The 13,479-nt window shown below is 40.9% G+C and overlaps 1 protein-coding gene across 2 annotated transcripts in view; it reads left to right on the top strand.

Moving 5' to 3' along the window:
* Positions 1 to 8,148: 8,148 nt before the first annotated feature.
* slc4a5a (solute carrier family 4 member 5a) overlaps positions 8,149 to 13,479 on the top strand; it is a 50,342-nt gene continuing 45,011 nt past the window's right edge. For both annotated transcript variants that reach the window (XM_085787665.1, XM_085787664.1), the window contains exons 1-3: positions 8,149 to 8,336; positions 12,102 to 12,160; positions 13,092 to 13,304. In XM_085787665.1, coding sequence (XP_085643791.1) covers positions 12,103 to 12,160; positions 13,092 to 13,304 — 271 coding nt within the window. In that variant the 5' untranslated portion in view covers positions 8,149 to 8,336; position 12,102. The remainder of the gene's footprint in view (positions 8,337 to 12,101; positions 12,161 to 13,091; positions 13,305 to 13,479) is intronic.

Below are 13,479 nucleotides of genomic sequence, written 5' to 3'. Positions count from 1 at the left end.
AGTCCCAGTTAGTTGGACCAGTCCCAGCCTGGTCAGATGCTACATGAACTGATGAAGCCTCTTGGATGAGAGGTGAAATGTCTTCCTAGACAAATAACTAAGTCCAGTTGCTTTCGATTTAACCTCCTTTGAGAGACACCATGATAGATTCCAGAAACTATAGGGATTATGGGCCAATTTGCCAAAATGTTGAACTTTCCCTTTAAAGTTTTAGGAGCACAAGCAAAACAAAACTTTAGGGGCACACACTTAAAATAGACTTGCAAAGCAAATATTCACATTTCCTTTTCATTCATGATCACACACATTGTCCCTTTGACACCTGTAATGATAGATTCCAGATTCTTTGAGTGTATAAAAAAAAATGGCAATGGGCCAATTTGCCAAAATGTTGAATTTTCCCTCTAACATTGTGATTTGCCATTATGCTTGATAATGACATACTATCTGGTTGACTTTTTAAAAGCATCTGTAAATGTTTTTACCATTTTATACAGCTGATCTCCACCCTGTCCTGAGTTCCTCCCCCTCCATGTCACACGCTGCCTCCTCAGAGCTCCGTCTCTCTCCGGCTGACAGACACTAGCGCCCATATTAATTCAATTCACAAGCCACACATTAATGCACACAGCTCTTTCTCCTCTTGCAGGTCATCTCCCCTCATTCACTTCTAACCTCTCTTCCTACCTCATCACAATGATCAAGAGACAGCAGGTGGAATAATGAGGAGATGAATTACATCAGCCAAAAAAGAAGAAACTCAACAGGCTGAGAGCAGGATGTGTCCACATCCAAACAAGCTGTTATTATGATCATTTAGACGCTGGTTCTGCAGTTCCAATCAGCAGTAGAAAACCCACCGTGGAGACAGCAGGTTCGGGGATTTTGCACACTGAGCATCAATATCACTTGTTGCAAACAGCACATGAATGGAGCTCCAATAATAATGCATGTACATGCAGTCTCCAGGATTCTTCCAGGAAAATGACATAGAGATAACAACAGTCAATCACAGCTGCAGACAGAACATGCTGTCAACAACCAATAGCCACATAGTCGTGAACAGAGCAACAAAACATGCACTTTATTCATATCGTTTGTGCTGTTAATATGAGAGTGTGTTTCTTTGAATTTACAAGGAAATGCAGTCTTGACTTAACACTATGGTCTATATTGTAGAATTTTTTGGAACAACCGAAATATATATATATTTAATTGATTACCAGAAATATACAAAACTTGTATAAATGATAAACTAAAAGATAAACAGGGAACCAAACTACAAGCAGAAAGTGTAAAAACACTGGGTGTCCTGCAGGCAACAAAAACCATCCACTCTTCTCTGAATATGAACCACTGCCATCAGGAAGAAGACTGGAAAATCAAGAGTGAAAATCAAATTGCCTGAAGTTTTTTTAATTGTTCCAGCTTCCGTCAAACTGTTGGACTCTAACACTCCCAAATGGGAACAAAACAAAACAAAACAAAAAATGTAATTTCCCAGCTTGGGATCAATAAAGTTTAGGCCTGCCTATCATCTGTCTATCTAAAGCAGCAAAATGCAATAAACACAAAGCCACTTAGCATTTGTTTTGATGTCACTGGTGTGTGTTTGTCTGTCAGTGTGTAATGCATAATCAGATGTTATTACGCGAAACAACTGCTGAGCTTTGTGTTGGTTGTGTTTCTGTAATGTTTTCTCTTATTTCAGTGGATTGTAGCACTGTGACCAGGTGTTACCATGTGTCTTCTGAGATCTGATCACAATGGCCAGCTCTAATTATTTCTTTTCCTATTGTAGCTATATGGCTAATAATCAACACATTTGAATTCACACTACTTAAGGAATGTGGATATGTGATCCAGATCAACTCTGAATGTGGTCTGTGATGGGATCTCAAATGCCTCTTCATTGCGTTTTGAGTGCAACACATCTGTATTTACTTCACTTGTTGTAATCAGATCACCACAAATGTTAATACCAGGTATGAACAGGGTCTTTGTTCTGTTTTCATTCAGTCAAAGTCAATTTAATATGAATAGTGCCAATTCACAACAGCAGTTATCTTAACAACAAATCCTACGAAGAGCAAGTCCGCATGGTAACCGTAGCGAGTAAACACTTCCTGGGCTGAAACCTGAAGCAGAACAAGACTCAAAGTAGAGAACCATCTGCCTCCACTGGTAGGGTTGGAGAGGAAGAGACAGAAAGAGAGAGAGAGAGGTACAATTAGTGCAAAAAAATAAATAAAATACAAGCTAGAGTTTTGCAGCAGGCATTAGACAGGATCAAGCAGCAGAGGGTGGTTCACAGCTGCAGATCCAGACCTGATAGCTGACTGTGTTTGAGCTGGTCTCAGCGCTTTATCTCTTAATCTCTCTCCCACCCTCTGTGAGATATACAGTCTTATAAAACACCTGAATCCCCAATAAACTGCTCTCATGCTGTTCACATGTTTGAATTAGTGAGTGAAACACAGCCTGTTGAGACTACACATGAACTTCAAAGCTATTTCTGCGCTACTGCTCTGCTGCCGTGATGTCACTGGACAAAATGACCCGACGGCTTAAAGAGAACTGATGAAACTGGTGTGACTGTCCTTTCTGTCCGTCTCCGGTTGTGGCAATACGCTCTGCACCTGCTCCACTCTCCTCCTGATCACCCTCATCAACTCATCAGGTTTGAAGTAACATCTTCTCTTGCCTGAATTTTTGTTATATCATGTTAATACGTTTTTGACAAGCCTGCTGTCTCCAGTGCTCCAGGATCCATTCGGCCTGTTTTGCTGCTTGTCTCCTCTCCTGCGCTGCCTCCCCCATCGGAACATGTAGTAGTCTCTTTGGTCTCAGTTTAACAGCACTGTGTTGGGCAGGTGACAGGTCTGTTCACCTGTCTGTGTCTTCTGAAAGACATCAGAGCACAGAAAAGGTGTAAAAGTGACTTAATATTCCTGATATATACCTTGCATTCCTAATGTTTATTTATTTATTTATTGGTTTATTTAAACGGGGACAAATCTACTGTATCATCAAGTCAACCAGAGTTAGCCAATAAGGCTCATTTTCATCCGCTGTCCCTGGCTAGATGTTAAAGGCAACCTAGAAATCGAAAAAATATGTCAATTAAGGACTGCATGAAAATACGTTTTATATAGTAAAAAGCTTATAATAACAAGTAACACATAGCAGCAATGGCATCGAGCAAAGCAATTTCACACAGCAAAATAAGCATATAGGCTACTTTATACAGTATAATACTTTATAAAGATATAAGGTATAGTACTCAAGAGAAGCAGACACCCCCGACCGGACAAGCACACCTATAATAAAAAACATATTAGACTGGTTAGTAGGCCTCCCATATGCATATCGACGCCACCAGTGGCCCCTTTGCTCAATGTCATTCACCCTCTCTGTCTCCCCATTTCCTGTCCCTCTACAGCTGTTCTATCAATTAATTTTAGCTTAACTATGCTACATTTTACCTTAATTAAACAGCTTTGGAGTAATTGAGATTAAATAAGGTTAAATAATGACTTGTAACTTGTTACAGGGAGAATGCAGGCTCTCTTCTTTCAACGTAGCGTATCTTGACCAAAAACCAACCTTCCTAGATCAGGATCAGGATCGTCTCAGTGGCACCACAACACAAACGCACCCCATAACCTGCAACCTCTTGCTTAAGACTACACAAATATACACATCTTAACGTGTATGATATAACATTATCCACCGGCGCTCCATGGATTGTTTTCTCGCCGACTTCGTTGAAAACAAATGCACATGGCCGAGAGGAGGGTTAGCAAAACAGAGGAAAAGTGACCAGACTTGCATAGTTCCAAAAATACACTTAAATACCATATGTGAGGAACATACTGTCATCACCATCAGTCTTGGTACTATGTGACATATTTCAGACTGTACCCTTGATTGAATTACCTTCATATCTGGCTTCAGTTACAAGGCACGCTTCAGGGAGCAATCTGCAGGCGATTTCACACTGAACACTCCATGTGCTGCGGGATAGAAAGACAGATTTTCATACTTCTACCAGGGGCTTCCCCATCAGGGTATCAAGGCTGCACACTTCTTGAACTGGATGGATGCACACGGGGCTTCTTGTCATATGTATCCCCTGTGTCTCATCCTCCCACTTAACCTCTTTATGGATTCAGTGCTCTATAGCCTACCTGCGCCTCTTCAGCTCCACAGTCCCACTCCATTAGGTTATAACAGACTCCTGTTAATGGCCTCTCTTGTTCTTTCTGCTCTGAGCTTGTGTAGTGTAAAGAGAGACAGGTGTGAATTACGGTCAACACGATCAGCTGGATTAGCTTCACTTCATTTGTTCTTAAGAGCTGGGATTTCTTAAAAAAACAAAGAGCACGAAAACTTTTTTTGTGAGGTTTCATGAGTAATTTTGTGATTAAACCACTGTTTTTGATTTTCTGGGTGTAGCTGGGTGTAGTTTTCCCATCAGTGTCTCCCTTTAATCATTTGTTTTCTGCCAGATGACGAATATTGAATTTTTGCTCTTCTAAAATCCTGGTATAAAAGGACTGTTAAAATGCAATAAAAAGAGATGTAGGCCTATCTCACACAGCATAGGACTATGGTCCTGCACTGGTTTGGGTCAATTAGGTCATATGAATCGCTATTGAAAAAAAGAGGGGTCATTCCTATGTTCCCACAGCCTTATGTTCCCACATTTCTAACTTTTGTTGTCACTGAAAATTAGGCCCTATGTTCCCACAGCCCTTTGGTCCCACCATTGGTTGGGTTTAGGCAATGAAGAAAAGATTGGTTAGTTTAGTAAAAAGACCAGGTAGAGGCTAGACAGGCCAGATAGAGAGAGTCCAGAGAGTCCAGTGGGGACATAGGGCCTAATTTTGAGAAAAATCTTAGAACTGTGGGAACATAGGGCTGTGGGAACATCATGGACCCAAAAAAGAGAGGAGTGTTAAAATGCAATAAAAGAGGTTCGAACTTCTTTTATTTATTTATTTATTTGTCTTTACTTGCTGGAGTCAAAGTACTTGATTGTATAGGCTACTATTGTTGTGAATTTGAACCTGACCTTGGCAAACAATATATCAGAACAGAAATGACTTTATTTCACTTTATGTAGGCTAACAGTTATACGTACATTCAGTCATTTTGGCAGAAACTCCCTTCACTGCAACACAGGTTGTGCTCGAGGACCCCATGGAGGCTCGAGGCAGGACACACAGATGTCTAGTCCGCCCCTGGTAAAGCTACACTTGCGCTTCGGCATTTTGTGTGATTCAATGCTGCTCCGACGTCTGTTCCCTCGCGTCGCATAGCTGCAAAAAAAGATAGCCTCTGGGGAATTAGCCTACGTCAGAAACGCAACATAATACCGGAGTATTCTGTGCAAAGCGCCAGTCAAGTATGTTTAATTATCACATGAAAAACAATTAAAAAAAACCTGTATGGACTGACTGACTGACTGCTGAACTCCTGCAACTTGACTTCCACCTGTCTGGAGGGAAAGCTGCTGACCACAGGGTGTTAGCCGCCTAGCTAGGTCGGCCACAACCACAAGGAGCATGGCTGCTCTCCTCCAGGACATCCTGACAGTGGCCTAACAACCTAAAGACTTTTCACAGCTGAATGAATCTACTCCTGGGTTTGTTTACACCTGTCGTCCCATGTCTCTGGCAGGGGGGAGGGGGAGGGGGATTCTCCATAATTTACTGCAGGCAAAAATTAATAAGGTCTACACAGTTTATTTGGTTGAAGATGTTTTTGAAAATAGGCTAGATGAACAGAAACTCTACATCTTTGCTTCTGCTGGCACGAGGAAGCAGAATGATGTTACCTGAAAAAGTTGCTGGTTGTTAACTTCTGGTCTCATTGTAAGATGTGATTGGTTTAGCTACTGTAAGGTTGAACTTTGTGTGTGTCTTAATTTTACCAATGTTTGAATTTATGTTGTGTAGCCTATTGCATTTTTCAGGGACACGAGTCAGTAAATTGATAAACTTCCTAGTAAAAAAAACCTTAAATATGCTGGAGCTCCATGTGACATAGGGCTTTGGCTATTGATTTTATTGCTTTGTTTGATTGTTGATTGCCAGATGTCATCCCATGGTGTTATTGCAATGCAGGCCCAGAGTCTGGGACCACCGTTTATCAACCAATTTGTTGAGGTGTCCATGGCCAAGGCAGTGATTTGCAGCCTGCTGTAAAGATTCATCTGTAAGCTACGTTGAAAGACTATTCTACCCCATCTACTTCATATCAATCAGAAAAATTTGATCTTTCTTTTTATGCTACTGTAGGATGTGTCCCTACAACTTGGAGGTTGATGGATGACCAGCCATTTAAAAGCCATTCAGCACATGTGGATGAGTAAGGAGTGACAGTTTAATCCTCCCTAGAGAAATCATTTAGGGATAACTAAGGAGAGAAACATAAATCTAATAGATTTATTTTCCTAAAGCTTGGTCAGTGGATTTGTACTATTATGCTGTTCTGGTTTTACATGCTACACTCAAACTCATATACTGATGGAGCAGCCAATAGGAGAAACATGGGGTTCAGCATCTTGCCCAAGGACAATTCAACATGTGGTCTGAATCAAACCATCAGGTTTCTAATTAGTGGACAACCTGCCCATCCCACCTCCTGAGCCACAGCCAGTGATTATCGTCATTTTCAAAATACAAATTCAAAGTATCTGTTCCAGCTGGTATTTTTCGTGTGTTGGCTCACGTTGGAGCCAAACTCCTCTGTCCAGCTGCTATGAGTTTTTTTGCCTGAGTGCAGCAGTCTAGTCAGCGATGACATCAATGTTGACGTATATGGTTCAAAGTCTTCCACTGGTGCCTGTGGCTTATTTTAATAAACCTAAGAGATGCTGTTCTTCATGAGCACTAGGTCAGTGGTGGATGAGTGCTGCCTTACACAGGAAGTTAATTGACTTGTGTTTAAGTGTGATAGGAATGATGTATAGTAACTACAAACATTTAGTGACATCCTTTAACAATTTTGGATGAATTGGTATGAATTTTATTATATACAGAGGTGCATCACAATAAAGTAGAATGTGATGGAGGTCAGCAGTCTTCTCCATGATAGTGGAGCTACCGAACCAGGCTCAGGAAACCTCTGCAGGTGTTTGCAGCTGTTTAGATTGTGACACCATCAGGTTACAATAGTGAACTTTTTTCACTATTCTAATTCTTTGATTTAGCCTACTTAAACATGAATCATAATCATTACAATTAAAAGAAATAAACACATGAAATATTTCAGTCTGTATGTAATGAATCTGATATGAGTCTGACTATTTGAATTGAACTACTGAAATCAATTAACTTTTCCATGATATTATACAGTAATTTATTGAGATGCACCCATATGTTCATGAAACCCAAGGAAGAAGAAAACTCTCCTCTCGTGCTGCCAGCAGGTCAGAGTGTGCACCTATTAGGTGAAACATCTAATCTCTTACTTTAATTGCTCCCAAAGAGATGAATACTGCTTTATTCTGCTTTGACTTTTTCTTCCAAACCAACTAGCAGCATGATTAACATTGCTGTGCCCCTAAACTTCCCTCTGGTGCCATCATCAGGTCAAAAGATTAATTGGTTCAGGTTTAGGTTTATGAACAGATCACTGCACAACCAAGCTTTGCATATACTGCTAATTAGCAGTGTAAGCATGCGGATGCTAAGAAGTTGAACTCAGTGGCTTAAGCATTTTGCCACTGTCATTTGGCTCCATGTGCTTGGGGGAAAAAAACAGCCACACAGAGCTGTGCTATCTGGCTTAAAAAAAACCAACCATAAAATAAAAAAAGAAACGATTTTCAGCTGAAAAAATGTTTTAAAAAACTAACATAAAAGAACACCATATCTTTGCTGATCAGATAAGGTCTGTAGCCATTCCTCTTTCCACCTCCAAATCCACTCTTAACCCGCAGTATATTTTCCCGAGCTGCATCCTGTTACTTCCTATCCTTTATCCCTTTTTCCACAATGCTATATTGACTTGCTGGTACAGTATATTGAGGGATTTTCTATCGGTGGTTGGTGTGAACCATATTCTGAAACAACTTCCTGCCTGGAGCTCTCTGCTGAGTCCTAGTTTGCCCATTATTGAACCAGTCAGAGTGAGAGCCCACTCTGACAGACAGACAGACAGACAGAGACACATAGAAAGGAGCTTTTCCCTTTGCTGAGTTTGTACCATTCGATAGTTTGTTGGAGCTCCACTGGCATGTTTTCATTGATGCGACCCTCCAAGCAGCAAAGGCCTTTTCTACTTTTACTCATTCCAGCTGACAACTGAGGTAGCTACAAACTAAGGTAAGTTGCCCTGTCCCTCGTTCTCGTTCTCTGAGCCTGTTTTTTGTTTTCTTCTCTGCACCATTCATTTCTTTCACTGCCTTTCTGAGCTCAGCTGTCTGATCTCTTTTAACCGTGGCATTTTACTTTCCCAACTTGTCGACTCGGAGATGGCATTCAGTTTGAATCTCAGTTCCTTTGCTAGCTGCAGGCCTAGCACAAGTAAATGACAGCAATGTGTGTGCAGAAATCAGTCATTTATATGGCTCTTTAAAGTATTGTGAGGTCTTTAATATCAATAGCAGAATGCATGTCTGGCAGCCACCACTGATATTGCAAATATCTGTTTTCACACAGCCATGTTGTCATTGTACTGATGAGTGCGATAGTTTAAAGTCTGACGTTTTGTGAAGCAGCTTGTGTCAAGAGTTTGGATGTTTGTCTCCGCTGCTTTAAAAAAAAAATCCATAATTTAGCAAGTTAAACATGTTCTGGCTTCACTTCTACAAATCTCAGTGGAGTAAACAGTTCTCGTCTGACGCCGTCCTCCACTGGGAGAAAATAAAGTTTATGAAACAGCCTTATAACGACTTCCTGAGAAGTCAATGAGACATACAGTAATTCCCTTAAACCTACTGAAGCACTAATGAGCTCCACTTTTCTTAATAACTCTAAATACTGTCTCTCTTTCTCGCTCTCACACATACAGAAAAACACACACACACACATGAAGTTGAATATCTGCACTAGAAGTAACATCTAAAGTTTTAACTAGCTCAAACTTTGTGTGTGAGCACAGGCACGTGTGTGAGTGTGATGTGCTTGATTAGTATGTGTGCATTAGTGCTGGTTTTTAGTGAGCTTGACTGCATGAATTTGTGTAATTAGGCTACACATCGCAGTGCAATTTAAGCTGTAAATTATGGTTCAATTATTGTGCAATTTTTGTCATTGTCAGTGACACGATATAATTTTGTTATTTGATTTAATTGTGTGTATGAAATGCCACTTTGTAACAATTTGCTTCATATGTCAGATCATTACAGCTGGCCACCATATGAACATTTTGTCTGCTGGTGTTTGCCACAGACTTGTACATTTGCATACACAGCAGGCAGAGCTCACGAACACATTATCTTTTATGCATGTGTGCACGTTTGTGTGTGTGCGGCGTGCGCATGTCTCTATCAAGTGGTATGGGGGGTGTTTTGGAGGCAGGGTGAACGCATCGATCGGCTCGTGAGGGGGGCAGCCTGCAGCTCTCGCTCCAGCTGCCCACTGGGTGTGAAGGACACTGATGTGACAGCACTAATTACCGAGGCAGGAAGCCAGCGCTACAAACATTCACAGCAGCAGCTCAACTGGGCTCTGCTGAGCTAAACCCATCCTCCACCAGCCACTTTACTCTTCTCAACCCTCCAGGGTGGATTGCATTTCAAGTGTCACGCTAAAATGAGATGTTACCCACAAAGACGCGGTAAAAACACTGCTTTGACTTAACAAATGTAAATGTAAGATGTTGAGTATGTGCTTATGTAGAAAAAGATATACTGTATGGTTTTAAAAACAGAACAAAGCCTGGAGGGAAACAGGGATAAAAAAAATAATAAAAAAAACCCACAAGAAGTCTTTAGTGTTCAAACATTTCTCTAGGCTTAAATAGTAAATTATCAGCTTCTCAAGATACCAGATTTAAAGCAGTTTTTTTTAACTCAGTTCCAGTGGAATTTCAAAACAGATGAGACATCAGTGGAAACAGATGGACATTCAATTTGATAATACTTGTAAGACTGTAATACTTTTTCTTTTCTTTTCTTTAAACTATAATCTAATAAAATATCAAATTAAAGAAACCATAAAGCTCTCGCCTTGAATCCAGCCTTCAGTTATATCTAAATCCAAAGGTTTGTTTTGCAGGATCAGCAGTTTAAAAAAAAAAGTATTTTGTTTTGATTATTTTCATTTTTTTTTTAACACTATAGCATAATGAGCTGTAAATGCAACACTCAGATATTTTCATTTTCAGAAGCCAACATAGTTTACAGCCTTTTAACAGACTGAGCAGAAACAAAGTGACACTACTGTAGAGCCATATTCCTGGTCAAACAATGAAGTCTATTCTAAACTGGTCATTTTGGTTGTGTTCTAGTTTCCACCAACTCCTGAGGCAAAATATTCAGCTCTCCAGCTAAAGCTGTGCAGTTATAGCACACAGTGGCTTTAGTCAAGGTTTTTTTTTAAAGCTAGTGTCTGTTGGTCCAACGATAATGAACTACATCAGTGAAGCCGTGGTCCATGAGACCAATATCATGAATTTTAAAACGGCTTGAAATCCCAATATGTACAACTGAACCACAGAATTGTGTGATTTTTTTTCAGGTTTATCAATACGACATCATTCATGTTAAACAGACCTGAGGTCCTTTGATCTCTTTTTAAGAAGAAAATATTGATTAGTGCAGCTTTAGAGTTCCCCATGTAATGATGTAATAAGTCCTCAGTGACAATTATTGTTATTGAAGATTTTTGCCTTAGATAGTTAGTGGCAGTGCTGGAGAGGAGAGCTGAACATAATGAACAACAATACTAAAAGGAGACTAGTTGACTTCATGCACAACTGCTGATGTGCGTTCCCGGCCGTCAGGGGCAGTTTTTCAGCAAACAGTCTCTGTATTTACCTCTAAAACAACTCTGTCTCATAACGTTCCATTATCTCATACAGTAGCGTGGTGAATGTGCAGGCCACAACTTGTCCACGAGAGCGTTTTGGAGTTGATGGATTGTGTATTTGATGAGGAAAACCAAGAAATCCCATTAGCCTCTGTAGCATAGCTCTGAGCAGCTCACGGCTCTGCTCCGCCGTTCTAAAAATAGCTTGCACCGTCAATTAAAGGTAATGAACCTACTCCTAAAACTATAGGGATTATGGGCCAATTTGCCAAAATGTTGGACTTTCCCTTTAAAGTTTTAGGAGCACAAGCAAAAACTTTAGGGGCACACACTTAAAATAGACTAAAATAGACATTTCCTTTTCATTCATGTCCCTTTGACACATGTAATGATAGATTCCAGATACTTTGAGTGTATAAAAAAAGAAACACTCGCAAATTTTACTGGTTGCAAATGCGTAAAATTTACTTGTGCTGTCTCAAAATAGGGGCAAAATGCCTCCATTTAGGGGCAGTCTGGAGCCCTGATTACTATAAATATTTTAGATGACCACCACTAATCGGAGACAAGATGTGTCTTTAACCACATGTGTTTGTTTTGCCAATTTGTCCACTCTTTAATCTTGTGTTACACAGTTCTCATGTATCAGTGATATATCAGTGACTCACATTGTGTCACAGGCCTGCTTCCCCATCCTGTCATCTACTGTAAACTGCTGAGCACCCCCACCCCCCCTCCTGCAGCTACAGCACTGTACTGTATACAGTGAATGTATGGAAACCCCTTTAACCCCTCCGGCAGGAACGTGGTGGCCTTAAACTTTGCCGGTGGTGGTCGATGTGCGAATTAGTGCCACGTGCGATTAGTTACCCTCACATTTGTTTTAATCATGCACATTTCCATTGACTTGACCTCGCTTTTAATTATTTTCCTATCGACCTGTACTGTAACCCAGCGTGCAGGTCAATGTGAACAAGAGCTGCCGCCGCTGCAGCTGCTGGTGGCTCATAATGCACTGATACATACATTACCAAGATCATTGAATACATAAAAAAGACACACAGGTACTAACTACACACATGCACATTGACATTTGTCCCTCTACTTCGTTACCAGGATGGACCATGGAGACCGAGGGATGGGCGTCTCTCATCTTCGCTACGAGGACGAAGAGGGTGAGTGTGTGCGTTTAAGTGTGTGACCACATAGTGTGTGGTTCAGATCTATACAAGCTACACTTGTTATTGACTGTCTTCCGCTAATAGAAGAAGGAAATGAAGTCGTAACACCCACCGTGTCTCTTAATATCATTATGACACAATTGACTCATTACATCAACTTGTACTTTTTAAGTTGTCTCTTCATTTTTAATTTGTTCTGAGAGATGGAGTGGGTGAGTGTTGTTAATGGGCTGCAAAAAATGAGGAGGGAAGATTGACATGAGATTGCTTCTGTGTGTATTTGGGAATGTGTATCTTATCTGTGTATTTTGAGGATGTTTGTGTGTGTGTGTTTTCCGCCTCCACACTGAACAGCAGGTTAGCAGGATACCGTTACTGATTTCCCAGTTGTTTAGCTTTTCCATATGGAGTTTTTTTGTGCAATTAGTTTTACAGCGACGCCTTAATTGCCAGAAGACGATCACACTCGCATCATTCAGGGATTATGAAGCCAAACACGACATCAGGACTACGCTAAGGATTGATTCGGAGTGATTCTCAGTGGACTTGATTTTCCTTTTGTTTGTGCCAACAGAGAATATTGCTGCTGTTCTTGATAAGCACACATTAGCTGTGAAACATAATTCATTCAGGGTTTGTTAAAAAAAAGTGGTGCAACATTCATGAAACACTCTTCTGGGTATGAAGGATTAATGAAAGATCTCATTAGACAGTAGGCCACTGCCAATCATCTGTTTTGGTTCTTTTCATCAAAGTTTCATTTAAGTCTGTATTTTGAAAAGTTGTGTTTTTATTATGATTTGGTCTCAAAGTAATTTCCCAGTCTTCTCCTTGGCAAATCCACATAGGGCTTTAAATTCTGCATTTCAAGGCGTGCAACCGTTCTGTGGCACATATTCACGTAACCATTCCTATCTGTCACCAGACCATCAGTCCATCTATATTGGCGTCCCAGTGCCTCGAGGATATCGACGCAAGCGCAGGCGAAGGCGCTCCAGCCGCGACGCCCCTGACATGGACAGGGACAGACACTACAACCACCACAGACACCAAGAACACGACCGGTACCGGGACATAGACATCGAGGAGGGTCTCATGGATTCACACGAACAGAGTCTCCAAGACATCAACCGCACAAGTAAGTCAGAGGCCAGAGAGCCTGGAAGAGTCTTTGAAACGCCTCACAGACCGTTTCTGGACTCTCTGTTCTTTTTCATTGGCTGCTCTGTCAGTCTCTGCTACGACTGGCTCTTGGGTCCCAACAAACAAGGGTACGGCACACGCATCAAAGGAATAAAGGCAATGAACTTTAT

Source organism: Trachurus japonicus, chromosome 9 (genome assembly GCF_045865225.1).
Source record: "Trachurus japonicus isolate A0001 chromosome 9, Traja_1.0".
Taxonomy (NCBI): Eukaryota; Metazoa; Chordata; class Actinopteri; order Carangiformes; family Carangidae; genus Trachurus; species Trachurus japonicus.
Note: the sequence above shows the minus strand (reverse complement) of the source record. Positions and strands in the feature narration are given on the sequence as shown.